General features: G+C 42.8%; 1 protein-coding gene across 3 annotated transcripts in view; it reads left to right on the plus strand.

The window, feature by feature from the left end:
- The window catches only part of ATP11C (ATPase phospholipid transporting 11C), a 188,745-nt gene extending 180,117 nt beyond the window's left edge, over positions 1 to 8,628 (plus strand). For 2 of the 3 annotated variants that reach the window (XM_045288344.1, XM_045288342.1), the window contains 2 exons: positions 3,254 to 3,358; positions 5,973 to 6,059. In XM_045288344.1, the coding sequence (XP_045144279.1) occupies positions 3,254 to 3,355 (102 nt within the window). In that variant the 3' untranslated portion in view covers positions 3,356 to 3,358; positions 5,973 to 6,059. Of the gene's footprint in view, positions 1 to 3,253; positions 3,359 to 5,972 lie in introns of all 3 variants that reach the window. The other variant, XM_045288343.1, reaches the window with a different exon arrangement.
- Positions 8,629 to 14,026: the final 5,398 nt, after the last annotated feature.

The raw sequence follows: 14,026 nt of genomic DNA on the forward strand, positions 1-14,026 counted from the left end.
ATGGTAACCCCCCGGGTGTGTCAAACTAAAACTGTGCTCCGGAAGGGTTTCTGGTGACTGATTTATTGGAAGTGGATCACCATGCCTTTCTTCTGAGGTGTCTCTGGGTAGACTCTAACCTACAACCTTTCAGTGAGCAGCCAAGCATCCTGGGTTGGCACCATCCAGGAAGTCCCGAGCTTTTGTACTGGGTTTTGGTGATTGAGGGCTGAGACAGGCATGGGCCCTGCTCATAAGGAGCTTTTACTCTGGGTATGTTGGAAAGGTGATTCCTATGGAGCCCTTTTCTGTAAGCAGGTATAAAGCCAAACAGTAGACCCAAGGATAGCATGGCTAACTTCAAAAAGAGGTTCCCTCAGTCACTGAACTCAAGGCTTGTAGTTAAGCCATGTACTCCTTAGCTGTGTTTTCTGCAGTGAAGTTGATTTTTGTGCTAGGCTCCCATTGCGTAAAATCATTGAGCTTACCTTTAGCCAAGCTGCCGGCAGGGGGTGTTGAAGCTTTCATAAAGCATGGCCCCAGTGGGCCCAGAGGACAGCACTTGAAAGGCAGCTTTCCCAAATGTAGGCCCCTTGGATGCAATGGTGACACTTGGACCTTCCAGCTAGGTACGGACCACTTCACACGTCCACAGTAATCTTGTGTGAAATGCCACAGTCAGCGAAGCCTGACTTTGCCTGCTAACTGGAGATCACCGTAACCAGAGGGCCCCAGCCACATGGAGTGCCTCACATGGGACAGGGAGCCAGGGGGAAACCTGTGCAGAGGGACTTACTGCTGTAAGTGTACCAAGGGACAGAGGAAGACTGTTGGCCATCCGAGCAAAATTCCCCCCCAAAACAGTGAAATTTAAAAAAAACACAGTTTATCATTCTAATGGCGATAATGATGATTTTGATTGTGCTTCTTACAGTGTCACAAACAGTCTTGGTTCTGTAAACCTGATTGGTATAAAAAAAAAAAAAGTCAATCCTATTGGCAGGGCTGTTGGCATGGGCTTCTATTCATTGGCCTCTTGACAGGATGCGACTTGGGCCGGCCGCTGTCAGAGCTCCAGGAGACCGCAGAGGCATGCGGACATTCGTGCTGTTGTGGCTCGTCACCCTCCCATCTCCCCAGCAGCCCAGCAATGTTGGTAGTGCTGATCCTTCTCATTCTAGAGTCTCCTTCCATGCTTTCTCCTGCCTTCTGCACTTTTCTGTTTTTCCTTTATAAAGTAGTCTTCACGCCTGACCTACTAACCCAGAGCATTTTCGTCTCATAGACCTACTTTTATCTCGAAAGATCGGATACAAGTTTCTGAGCGCACCAAAATGTGCTCACAACTGCAAGTTTTTATAGATAGACTTGTACACTAGCACAACCAAGTGGGGGGCTTGCTATCAGGTTCTTATTACAAGTTTTTTGCCCACAAACTAGAAGAAAGAAATAATTTTAAATTTCTTTCTTAGAAACTAGCTTTGAAATTCTCTAGCTTCTCAATAATTTGCATGTTGCCAATGTGTCGCCAGCATTCTTACTTTAAGATAGCATATGAACTGGAAATAAAAATGAAGATACGTAAAACATGCATGAGTAAAAGCAAAGGATGTCCCTTTTGAAGTATAATTGTAGATTCTGCTGGATGCGTAGGTTACTTTAACTTGATTTTTAAAACATATTCTGTTTTGCTTTGGGCAATGCCGAAACCACGTCTTTATGATAAAATAGTTCCTAGTTTTAGGCACAGGATAAGAAGGAAGCAAATAAGCTCTTAGGTATTAAAAGTAACTATTAAATCAACAAATCTGACTTTTAAAAAGTGTTTTAAAGGAAAAATCTAGCAGCTCTTTTTTTTTTTAAGAGACTCCTGAAGGAAAAGCTTGGGGAGCTCAATCAAATTGTGTTAGAAGAAAGGAAGATAAGTCTTGGTCCAGAGGTAAATGGAACGTCAGTGTAGCTTCACCACAGGCTTTTCCATCATGTTAGCTTTGATTGGCGCTTCAACCTGTAGCTGAGCAAGCACCTCCAGTCCCTTCCTGTGGGATGCTGGGATGCGTGCAATTGCAGATGCAGACAGCTACTTCAAAGTGAAGCAACTGGTGATGAACTCTGGACCAATGGGTTGTAAACAAATGCAGATTAGTGAATTCATGATGGCAGATAAGTTTTATATTCATGAGAAACAGTCACAATTTCTTTTAATTCGGAAGCAGTCTGGTTTCCATGTTAAGAAAAAAATTTAAATTGATATGCACATATAATAGACTATTCCTAACTAACTCTACCTTTTCTTCCGAAAATAATGTCTTCAAAACTAACATGTCATTTCTACTTTAAATTCTCAAGGTTTCTTTTTAAATGTCTTACATTTGAGAGTATATTTACTTTTTGTTTTTGTTTTTTTGTTTTCTGTTTTTTTATGTTGGTGTTGTGTTTCTGCATTTCTCGTTTTTCTACTGCAATTTTCCACCTTTTGTGCAATTGTGAACAAGGTAACGAAACGCCTCCCTTCCTCAGGAACATCTACTATCTTCATGCTTTCTCAAACCTCCAGCAATCACAGTTTCTCTTGGAGTGAATAAGGTGATTTTCTTTCTTAATGTACCAACTTGCTTGCATTCTCATTTGCTTGACACCATTTTCTGATTCTTTATGAAATATAACTTTTCCAGACTCATTTTTATTGTCTTCTATTGACACTTAGAGTATTTTGTCATTTTCCTTTATCCATTGGTTCACCCTGTGAAATTGGCACCCTGGAAAGGAAGTCATGTGCGAGAGCTTCTGCTGTGAGTCTGTGGTCTCCTCGATCTGTGGCGTGTAGTAATAGCCATGGCATGAGGCCGGTCCCTTCACCAGGACAGGAATGTTTTGCACAGATTGCTCTTGGTTCAGTATACTCGCAGCACCAGCACAGTCTCATAGGTGTTCACCAAGAGGATGGTAAGGTTTCCTGCGCAAACCATATTGACTCATCTGTACCACGTAACTTACCAGTGCCATTTCAAAACTCCCGAGTTTGCCACACACTTCTCACGTCTGTAGCCTTCCACCATGAAAACCGTTTGATTGGAGTCGGAGACTTTTGGAGGCCTTTGAATGTATTCATTTGAATGTTACACGTTTGCTGTGGCGTAATCAATCGATTGTAGTTTGCGCGAGAAGAGTAGCGCCTGCAGGAAATGCTTTTTTGCTGTGACCTTTTTTTTTAATCAGCAGGTAGGTTAACCAGTCTTCCCGTGCGTTAAGTGTCTTTACCTCACTGTTACAGAGAAATCTGAGCGGTAGAAGGGCATCTGACTCATTATCCACCAGACCTTCAGTCAGACCTCTTCTTTTACGAACCTTCTCAGACGAATCTAATATGTTGTAACAGGTACCTAGTGCTAAACAAGTGGGCTGGCTTTAAAGAAACAGATTAACAGCATTATAAAGAAAAAAATCAAAAAAAATTACTCTCTAAATTTTCTCTGCTGTTGGTGTGGTGAACTTTATACGATTCTTTGCAAAAATATAAAGATGCATTGCTTGGAATATGGGGTGGGGGGGATACATATTATCAATTTGCTCAGCCCCCAATGAAATTGTTGGTATTTGCTGAGCTGAATGGGGCAGAGCTCCAATATATTGAATGTTAAGGGGCCAGTTGTCACGTTGGGGCTATTGCGTGAAACAGATCTGGAGACACCTATTTGGATTTTGAAAGGATCTTTGGAAAACGGAAAATAAATATTCCAAAATTGCATCTGTATAATATCCAGTCAGTTTAGCATTGCATGTTTCTTTGGGGAATTAATGTGGCAATAATCCAATGTGTTTGTACCTCCGTGTGGTGTGTCTGTGTGTTCCCAGGTATACACTTAATGTCTTTTTAAATGTCCAAATTTTCAATATATAATAATAAACGAGTCTAATCATAACTTTTTTTTTCTTTAAATGTGTCAAGTTTTATTTAAGCTGAACGTTTCAACTTTTAGAGGTTAAAAACTTTCTTAGCCATTCAGGGGGATGCTAACCTAAATTATAAACATGACTTCGTTAGTTACTTTTTCCAATAACAAGTATATGCGTTTAATGCATATTATTGGATCTTAATGCCCAAAATTTTGCTCTGGCAGGAAGCTATGAATTCAGATCGTGTCCCAGACCTTTAGAATAACACAGGAATGTGCTTCAGTTGACAGGCAGTTTGGAAACAACTCCATCAGCTTAAGGCAAGGCCATCTTTCATACCCTCACCAAACTAGTTAGTGGCAGGTCTGTTCACATCGAAACCACCACCGGCACATCTGCCCACAGGCCCCATTGTCTTGTTTTGTCAAAACACACACACAGAGGAACGAATGACTTGACTCACTTGATTCCTCTGTCATCCCCCCGACACACACATACAAAACTGGAACAAAGTTGACTTAGTTGATATTTCTATAATTCAGGCAATTCTACCCTCGATTTGGGTGCAGGCTCACTTTAACTTGGCAGCACCTTGTCTTCCATGTGGAGGGACTCCTCTGTATCTTTTCCCAAGAGGGAGGACTCTGCTTCCCTGGAGCCTCCACAGGCTTTGACCTTCGAGTGTCAGATGGCCCTGCCTTCAGTTGTGAGGTGCTTTGGGGCTGTGCTGTATCTGCTTCCTTTGGTATCCCCCAGGATGGCTTGCTTTACTTTGGGGACGGGGCTGGGTTGCAGACACTGCTATTGCTTTTGGCCTCTCCAGGGTCTAACTCCTACAATTCGTAGCCTAGAATTGAGGGAGCCGGAGGAGGGGGGGCAGTTGGGTGGGGGTGGGTGGTTTTGTTTTAAAGAAAGCAGTTGTTTTGATTTTTGTTTTAATATAGTTATTTCATCCAGGAATAGATTTTTTTCTTTCTTTTTTTTTTTAACGTGGCATCATTTCTCTTCCAAGGAAAAGATCTGGCCATTAGTTTCACCTGTGTGTGTGTGGCTTGAGCAGCAACCTCATTCTGGTTAGGCACTGCGATCCTGCACTGGAGAGTTAACAGGGGTTCTTGGACTGGTAAAAGGAGTCCATGATATTACAGCCTCGCAGTTGAAAGGTATCCTCAAGGGCTTGCAGTCTAACCATGAGGAGGAAATGAACCAGAATGGGAAGGACCCCTCAGCGCTGCACCACTCATGGTCAAAGATCTCGGGCTGTAGTGTAGAGAATCCAACTCAGGCTCCCTCCCTTGACATGGGATTATGGAAGTGATCCAGTTCTTGAGGTACTAGCTTTACATGCCAATGACTTGCCCTGTCTCATCCCATCCCCACCACAACATTTGACAGTGCTTAAAAGATGGAGAATCTACAGATTCACTGTGCAAAAGTCCATGGCTACTAACTGATGGGTGGGTCAAATCCACTCAGCGGTGCCTGATAAGAAAGGCGTGGTGATCTACTTCGAAAAGATCATTGCCACTGAAAGCCTTCTGGAGCAGAATTCTACTCTGTAATACCATGGGGTCTCCATGAGCCCACAATCAAGGCAGAGGCAACAAACACGTTATTATTTGGAGGGAGGGAGGCATGGCTTCTTTCAGTAAAGGCAAAATGTTTTCACAATGATCTTTACAAGTTGACCCCCACTCCACTCCCACGACCACCCCATTCATTTGTGTAACATTTCCTGTGCATCCTGTGCCTTTGGGCCAGGCACTCCTAGGAGCTGGAAAACAGGGACCCTGTTTTCAGAGCCTCCCCACTTAGAGAAAAGGGTCCTAGTGAAAGTGATGAGTACCCTGGAGCAGCCCAGAAGCAAAGAGCAAGTTTGAGTCCAGTCCCCCGATAAATCCAGAACGAAGATCTGGTTACTGTGTCACTTTCCTTTCTCCCATGCATGTGAATAAAACTTGACACTTTAATGTTGAGACAATTGCTTTACTCATAACAAAATTTACTACTTGATTTATTTTGGGAAATGCTAAACAGATGGTTTCACGTTGTGCTTGAGATAAACGTTTTAACTGTGTATCTTTTACAATTTGCAGAATCCGAATCTGGAGCTGCCTATGTTATTGTCCTACAAGCATATTGACAGTGGTTACAGCTAAAACAGGAAAGCATGAAGAAGCGACCACAAAAAGTTACCATCTCAGGATACTGATATGCAACACACTAAACCACTCTTGCGAGTGTAGGGTTTCTGAAGACTCAATCGAAATACCAAATGACGCTCTCAAACATTTACAGTTATTGTAAGCAATTGTTATGGCCAAAGCTCTAAGTTCAGAACTCTGTGGAAGTTGAAAGCCAGCAGTCTTCGATTCTGGCTATAGATAGAATAATATAACCACCAAATGGGTGCTCTTTTAACCCATGAACTTCGTGAATGGATTTAAACACAATAGTCTAATGTAGAAGTCATGCAATGGGAATGAATAGATTTTGCTAATACTACTTTTTTTTTTCCTTGCCTGGAAAAGAAATAGGCCATTTGGATCACACTTCTTTTTCCTGCTGAATGATAGTCTGGGTTTTTTTTGTTTGTTTTGTTTTGTTTTGTCAAATTTATGAAAGGAATACTTGAAAATACAAGAGGACTGAGTGGAGTCAATGTATCCAATGGAATAATTACTCCTTTCTGTTCACCTTCGTGCACATTGTCTCCTGGTGGAATATCCTGGCCAAAAAGATATCTTGACACCTACCTGGAAATAATGTTACCCCCACCCCCCAGGAATTTGTCAGGGAACAGGGGAAAAAGATTATCTAGTTTTTGTTCTTGTGCATTAAACCCCACTTGTGGGTTTGAGGCTGGCAAATTTGATGCATAAAACATTTCTGATTACTTAATTGCCCTCAAAATAGGAGAGGTATCATTCTTACCTTCTTAACCGTTTTTGCCATGCTCTGAGGTCAGGTGGAGAAAACCACAGTTAAAACACAAAAATAGAAACCATGATGTACCCACGTCCCTTATAATTCTATGGTGAGAGGACAGGAAGGGTAGCCTCTTTTAAACCACTGCAGTATCCATTTGAAAGAGGCTGCCATTGTGGACCCATGCAGTACTATGGATTTTTAACTTCCCCAGTCGGGAAAAGGGGATCCAACCTAAGAGGACCTATAGCCCAGCCTCTGGAGTCTAAACCTGGAGCTTCACCTTGCTGAAGTCCGTGTGTGGGCTCTTTTAAAAGGTTTGCGCCTCCCAGTGCATCTGTGTCAAACAGTAAATGTGAAATGTCTTTCTTCGCTGTTAAAACGAAACTCATGCTTTTGGGGGGGTCTAACTGACTACAGTTGACTGCTGCGTTGAACTGGTCAAATTATTTAAAAAAATAATTTTCATATCACTTCTCAATTTTGTTTGCCTTTCTGGCATGCATGGTGGTGTTATTCGTGTTTATATTGTACCTTGGTTTGGAGAAGTATTCGATTCAAGCTGTACCAATATATATGTATGGTCCATAGGACACATTTGATTCTTACCAATACATTTGTGTTCATGTTTGGGTGCAATTTCTCTGAAAACTTCTAGAAACAATTTCCATTGGAAACCATTCCAGCTATTCCTGACCCTTTTACTGCATTTCTCATCTGTCAGTATTGTTTTTGAGTGTTTTGGTAGGTGTCATTCTCAGCTTACCTAGGCGTGCTCTATTCTGGTAGCCTGTATTTGAGGTACTCTGCTAAAGGCAATGTCTTTATAGTCCTGGTCTAGTCCAAAGAGCTAAAAAAAATCAGACCCAGGAAAGCTTTTGATGTTTGTTATTGTTTTGTTTTAATTGCTGTTGTGTGTTGTTTTATGTGAGAACTTTTATAAGGGACTGTGAATACAAGTGAGAGAGATGATGGAGAGGCTGGATTTCTCAGAGCCATTGGACATTGATATAACACCCAGGGTAGCGGAAATAGATGGAAGATTGCAAGACTACCCAGGGTGGTGGAAATCTATTGGCTGTGTGTAAATTGCCTTATAGCCAGGAAGACAGTGACATGCGGCCTAAGGACAATTAAGAGTCATGTTTCAGGGACACGGTGCCTTGTAGCTCAGACTCAGCATGGCAATGATGTGTAATGCCATGGCCTCAGTCCTGGAGAGGAACCTGACTTTTTTTGCAGAAAGATATTTTATTAATGAACGAAAAATGGCTGGCATGAGTTTAACAGGTGGGATAACTTGAAGCCTTCCAGTGTTCCCAGCACTGTAATCTCGCCATCCTATTTGGGGGGCGGAGGGCGGGGGTTGACAGAGAAAGGGAGAAAATGTACTAACAGGATCATACACCCATCACTTGAATAATTTTGAAGTCTGATGTCCTTGAGATTTTCATAACCGTTGTCCACTGTTTAAGGATGCTGCCTAATAAACTGAAAACATTAATTCATAACTATCACTATACACCAGCAACAATATAAACATAAGCCTAAATTTGCCAAGTTCATAATAATTTAGTGATGGAAATTTTTAATAACATGCTGTGTATAAATGTGCAAATTTTATGCAAGTATTGACAAAATCATTTTTCAGCTTGCAAAATGGGACTGCGATATTACATTTTTTCACTTATGCAATTTTTTACATCCACGTCGTTGCTTTCTATAATGAATGTGAATGCCATCTTTTATGAATGCAACTTGCCTTTTTTCATTACAGAACTTTTTGTTTGATGTAATCAATAAACTTTGGTATGGTATGATTGATATTTTAGCCTCTTTTCTTTTTTGGAAAGGTTTAACATTAAAACGGTTACGCAAGTGATTTGGTATTGGGAAATACGTTTCTGCTTTACCCTTTGCCTGCACAACTCTCAAAAGATGAATCATTTTTCCCCGGCACTGACATTTTAGGCCCCATGTAAGAAAGACCTGTTGGTCAACTTCCAACACAATCCTTTTGAAACGGCCTTTTAAACGTACTCTGGAGCACAGTACTACCCTACCACGCATGGAGTCTCCATGAGATTGAATCGGCTTGATTGCAACTGGTTAAAATGGGAGTTGTGAATGGGGTTGCGTTCGTTACCGTCAAAAGTCCAGTCATATCAGCAAATGCATATTGAAGGTCTGTGTGCTTGGCAGTATGCTTGGTGCTGCTGCCCAGGCGGCGGCAGCAGTGTAATGCAGGCTGTCTCTTAATTCCGTGAAAATGTTCGATTCCAAAGTAGCCAAACCCAGTTAGGTGATGTTGGAAGCTGTGCATCTCAAAGGGAATCCTATGACCAATTGGGCAATTTGAGAGCCCAGTCGGGAAGTACAGTCAACATAGACTTGATGATGATGTGACTTTAACACTGATTGGCAGCAGTGCTTCAAGGGGAAGAGAGTTGTGGATTTTACAGAAGCTTGAGACTTGGTCCAAGTAATATGAGCGCTTCAGTCTGCCAAGCCCCCCCTTTGCTCAGGCTGCAACCAGGGCCCTTTGGACAAATCCTGTTCCTGGACCTCCAAGCAACCCAAGCTGTTCATGGCCTCAAATGAGTGCACTTTTTAAATAGGAAATGCCCTCTATTTGGAAGTTAAGGTTCTGCCTTCACCACTTGAAGCTCATATCCTCTAAATCCACTTTCTTCTCTCTAAAACTGTGTCTTTGTAGGGCTGCGGTCCGATGAGGTCAGAGAGAAACATTGCTTTGCAAAGTGTCACTTGCTATTCTGATACTAAACATGCTTTTATATTTGAGTGGTGGGTTTGGTTTTGTTCTTCCTAAACTGGGTTTTCCCCCTAATAAATGTTGCCATTTACCAAATGTGCCCAGATGTGTGTTAGATGTTGTCGTCTTGGAAATGAATTTATTCAAGCTTCCTTCCTTTGCTCAGTCTGGCCTCGCGGGGTCGACATCCTTTGCTTCACTGTTGACCCCACCCTGGTTAGCAATAAAGTGGTGCTTGGCAGGGTCTGAGTGGTTTGGCCCCTTTAAAAGCAGCCCAGGGAGCCTAGGGGCTGAGGTCATCCTTATGGGAAGTGCCGTCATTATATTCAGTGAAGCTCTCCGGAATGAAGTGCTGGACACATACTAAGGACGTCTGAAGGTCAAAGTTCTGGAGGTAATTGCCAGCAAAAACAGCACTGAATTCTTTCATAGCTTTTCTTCTCTCCCCTGCCTGCGCAACATTTTCCCATCGTCTGATGGGCATGGCAATGTTAAGTTCAAATCTGAGTGCACGGAGAAACGTTGCTGTTTGGCTCAAGCAAGTCTTCGTCGCTGTAAAGGATGGTGCATTCATGGAGAGCCAATTTTCATGCTGTCTATAAATCCATCCTGCACGTGGGGTGGGGCAACAGATGGCCATGGCTCACCTGCATTTATCATTTGTAGCTAAATGGAGCCCTGGTGCTGTAGCAGGTGATGCACAGGGCTGCTAATTGCAAGGTCCACAGTTCGAAATCACCAGCCACTCCTAGGGAGAAAGATGAGCCTTTCTGAGCCTGTAAAGTTATCTGCCCTATAGGGTTGCTATGAGTTGAAATCGACTTGATGGCAGCGAGTTTAGTTTGGAGTTAAATGCCACTTGGATCTCATTTAACATGAAGATCACATACTTCTTGCCAAGTACATGTGTTCTGTCAGTGCTGCCACTAAAAACAAATTTTAACTAGCACATATGTGCGTGATTATAAGTGCCTGTGTGTATGTTGTACACGATCCAGCATCTTTCATATATGTACTCCTTAAATCGCCCCAGAGCAAGCCCTCATGGTGTAGTGGGTTACTTGTTGGACTGATAAGCACACGGTCAACAGTTCAATACCACCAGCTACTCCATGGGAGAAAGATGAGGCTTTATACTCCCCAAAAGAGTTCAAGTCTGGGAAATGCACAGGGGCAGTTCTACTCTGTCCTGTAGAGTCACTACGAGAGTTGACTCAATGGCTGTGAATTTGTGGGTTTTTTAGTTTTATCCTCCCAACAACCTGTGAATAGGCACTGATAATATGCCATTTGAAAAATGAAACTGAGTCACATTAAAGCTCCAAATGAGAATCTGATTGAGCCAGGTTTTGAACCCCGGTATAAATACCGTAACTTCTGTCCATGCATTTGACTGGAACACTATAATTCTATTGTTATATACCACCTCTGCATGAATAAACAAATAATATTAATGCATAATATCACTATCAGCCGTGAGAAAAAACCAGATAACCCCACATTGAGAGAGATTCTATAGTGACTGACGCAATATCAAAAAAAAATTTTTTTTGAGAAGCAAAGATAGGAGCTATCGGAGATTAAAGATTACATTAGGACTAACTGGGATACTTGGTAAAATTTGAATACAACATAGATAAAATTGTAGTATGTCAGTGTTAATTTCCCAATTTCTGAAGTTGTGATATGTATGATGTTATATTTTGGAGGGTCTGATTGAAGGGCATATGAGAATGTTTTGTACTATTTCTGTAACCGTCAGATTTATTTCAAAGAAGTTAAACCTAATGAAGCATCGTAATATTAATGGATTGTTGGGAGAGGTCATTAAGTGAGCCGAATACAGATGACTAAACTACAATTTATTAGCTAACATTTGCTGAGTCCTTTATGAAATACATTTATAGACTATTTCACTTCGTTCCCACAGCACCCCAGTGTAAAGTTGATGGACTCCAGATCTCAACAGATAAATGGAGACTCAGTCAAATGATTTTGCCCCAATCCCTCTAACCAGTGACTGTAGACCCAGGACTGACGGGCAGCTTTCCCCATACTCCACACCGCAGTTTGACTAAGGGTCTGAGAGGATCCCCTGATGAATTCTGGGATGCTGAGAAACCACGCCCTTGCAAGTATATCTTTTGTATGCGCAGCCCTTGGTGGTGCAGTCTACGCTGCCCCATAGCAGATTGTAAGCAGAACCCACCGTGGTAACACCATGAGAATGGAGGTGGGTGGTCTCAGAATTCGTTTGCATCCCTTTCCTCTAGTGATATAGTGTGAGATAGAACTGCAAGTAAGTGTGCCTGTTACCCAAGATGAAGTCTAAGGAGCCCTGGTGGGTTAGGCATTGAGTTGCTAATCACATGTTGGTTTAACCTGCTTCTCTCTCCAGCAGTTGACTAGGGAATACAAGCAAGCCCCTTTCATTTTAATGAGGCTTTGTCAGCTGCCTGCCATAGGTATCAAATCTGTGTGGACCTGGCCAAAAAGGAATCTCCGCAGAGCTTTCCACAAGTCAGGCTGGGATGATAGTCATTCAGCAGTCCCCAAACTGGGTTGGGTGAAACCTTCCTGGTTTGGGAAATGTAATTGGCCGTTCCTTGAGAAAGGAAGTTCCCTAAAAATACCCATTGCCATCAAGTCGGTTTTTACTTAGAGTTACTGTACGGAAGACCAAAGAACTGGTGCCTTTGAGTTACGGTGTTGCTGAAGAATCTTGAATATACTATGGACTGTGGGAAGAATGAACGAATCCGTCTTGGGATGATCCTTAGCAGCAAGGCTATCAAGACTCTGTCTCAAGTACTTTGCTCACGTTCTCCGTAGGGGCCCCTTTCTGTGCTAAGACAACCCTATAGGACAGGGTAGAATTGCCCCTGTGGGTTGTGAGACTTTATGGGAGTAGAAAAGTGCGTCTGTCTTCTGAGGAGTGGGGGGTGGGGGGTTGAATTGCTGACCTTTCAGGTAGCAGCCCAATGAGTAACCCAGTACTTACTTTCACCACAGACCACCCAATGATTTATTGGACACTTGTTTTCTGTAGAGCACTTTTTGGTGAAATAGGGCAATGGCAAGAGGCTAGAGTAGGGGTTGGCAAACTTTTGAGATGTCCCTCACAGAAAGTTAATTATTCCAGAGCCTGCATATATTTTTACAAGCAAATGAACCCAGCAGTACCTGAATAATATCCTTTAAAATTTTACTTCAGAGCCACTTGTACCTACATAAAGAGATGTATAGGGCTTGAGAGTTTGCTGCCCCATGGTCTAGACAACCCGTCTTAGGGTCTGTTCTGAAGTAGGTGGTATTCATTTTCATTAGCTGAGAAAGGTGTAAGTAAAGATAGTTCTTAAGCCAAAAGCATCAAAGTTCAAACTAGAGAAAGAGATCACTCCTTGTTTTTAAAACCGGGAACTTAAAAAAACAATTTTTTTAACGAGAACTTAAGATGGAGCCATGACCATGACAAGGTGATGGGAGAGCTGAAAGGTCAACTGGGACCTGTAGAGGAAGCAGCTCACCGATTAGAAAAAGCAGGAAGCCCTGGGCTTGGGGAACAATAAAAAGTGAAGATCCTGTTCACCTGGCAGAAGGGAACCACAACCGGCCTGTCTGGAGCAGCTAGGACCACCGAAGAGTTTCAACCTAAGTTTCAACCTGGCTTGTCTCCAAGCTGGTAGCCAGTGCCTTCCATTAGGTAGCGTTAGGTCTCTCGTGTGAGAAATATAACTCAGGCTCTTGACTTCGTGATCCAAGTGAGTTTTATGACAGGTAAAAGAAGTTTCAGGTTTACACAGGCACTTCAGGGCACTTCACACCCAGACGTGGAGCCCTGAGGGCTGCACGGCCTCCAAGGAGCAGCTTGAGAAGTAGAAGGGGCCACAGGGCTCTAGATTCTAGCTTTTCAGGGCCTCTGCTGGGACACGTGAGTGATGATCCTGGCCAACCGCATTGGCTGAGTTGAATTCACCTGGCTCAGATGGGCCAATCCAGGTGTAATGCCCACCTAGGTGTACCACCCCTTCCTAGCCGGAAGCTTGAACCCCTGAGCATGCTCAATGGACACCCCAGTTCCTGTGCTAGCTACCTAACATTTCCCCCCTGAAGAGGTATGGACCCAAATATTTGGGGTACTGGGTGATGATATCTCTAGCTACTTCCTGCTGGCAAAAGGGGCAGAGTGGGGCTATGGGTCCACACCCTTCCTACACTGTTGGAGAGGTTGTCCGCTCAGGGCTCAGGATAGATAAGGTTGAAGTGGTTCTGAAACTGGCACACTTAGTTCAGAGACCTCAGTAACCTGAGAACTGGGAAAAAACAGGTTAGCCGTTTAAGTGACACAAGGGTAAGGTTGTGAGGTGGCAATGCCCTTGGAGTTGGGCTAGTGTCATGGGAAGTAAAAAAAAAAATCTTAGGACTGATAGGCACAGGTGTTTGTTCCCT

Source organism: Echinops telfairi, unplaced genomic scaffold (assembly GCF_000313985.2).
Source record: "Echinops telfairi isolate 266 unplaced genomic scaffold, ASM31398v2 ScPeMD7_20;HRSCAF=75, whole genome shotgun sequence".
Lineage (NCBI taxonomy): Eukaryota > Metazoa > Chordata > Mammalia > Afrosoricida > Tenrecidae > Echinops > Echinops telfairi.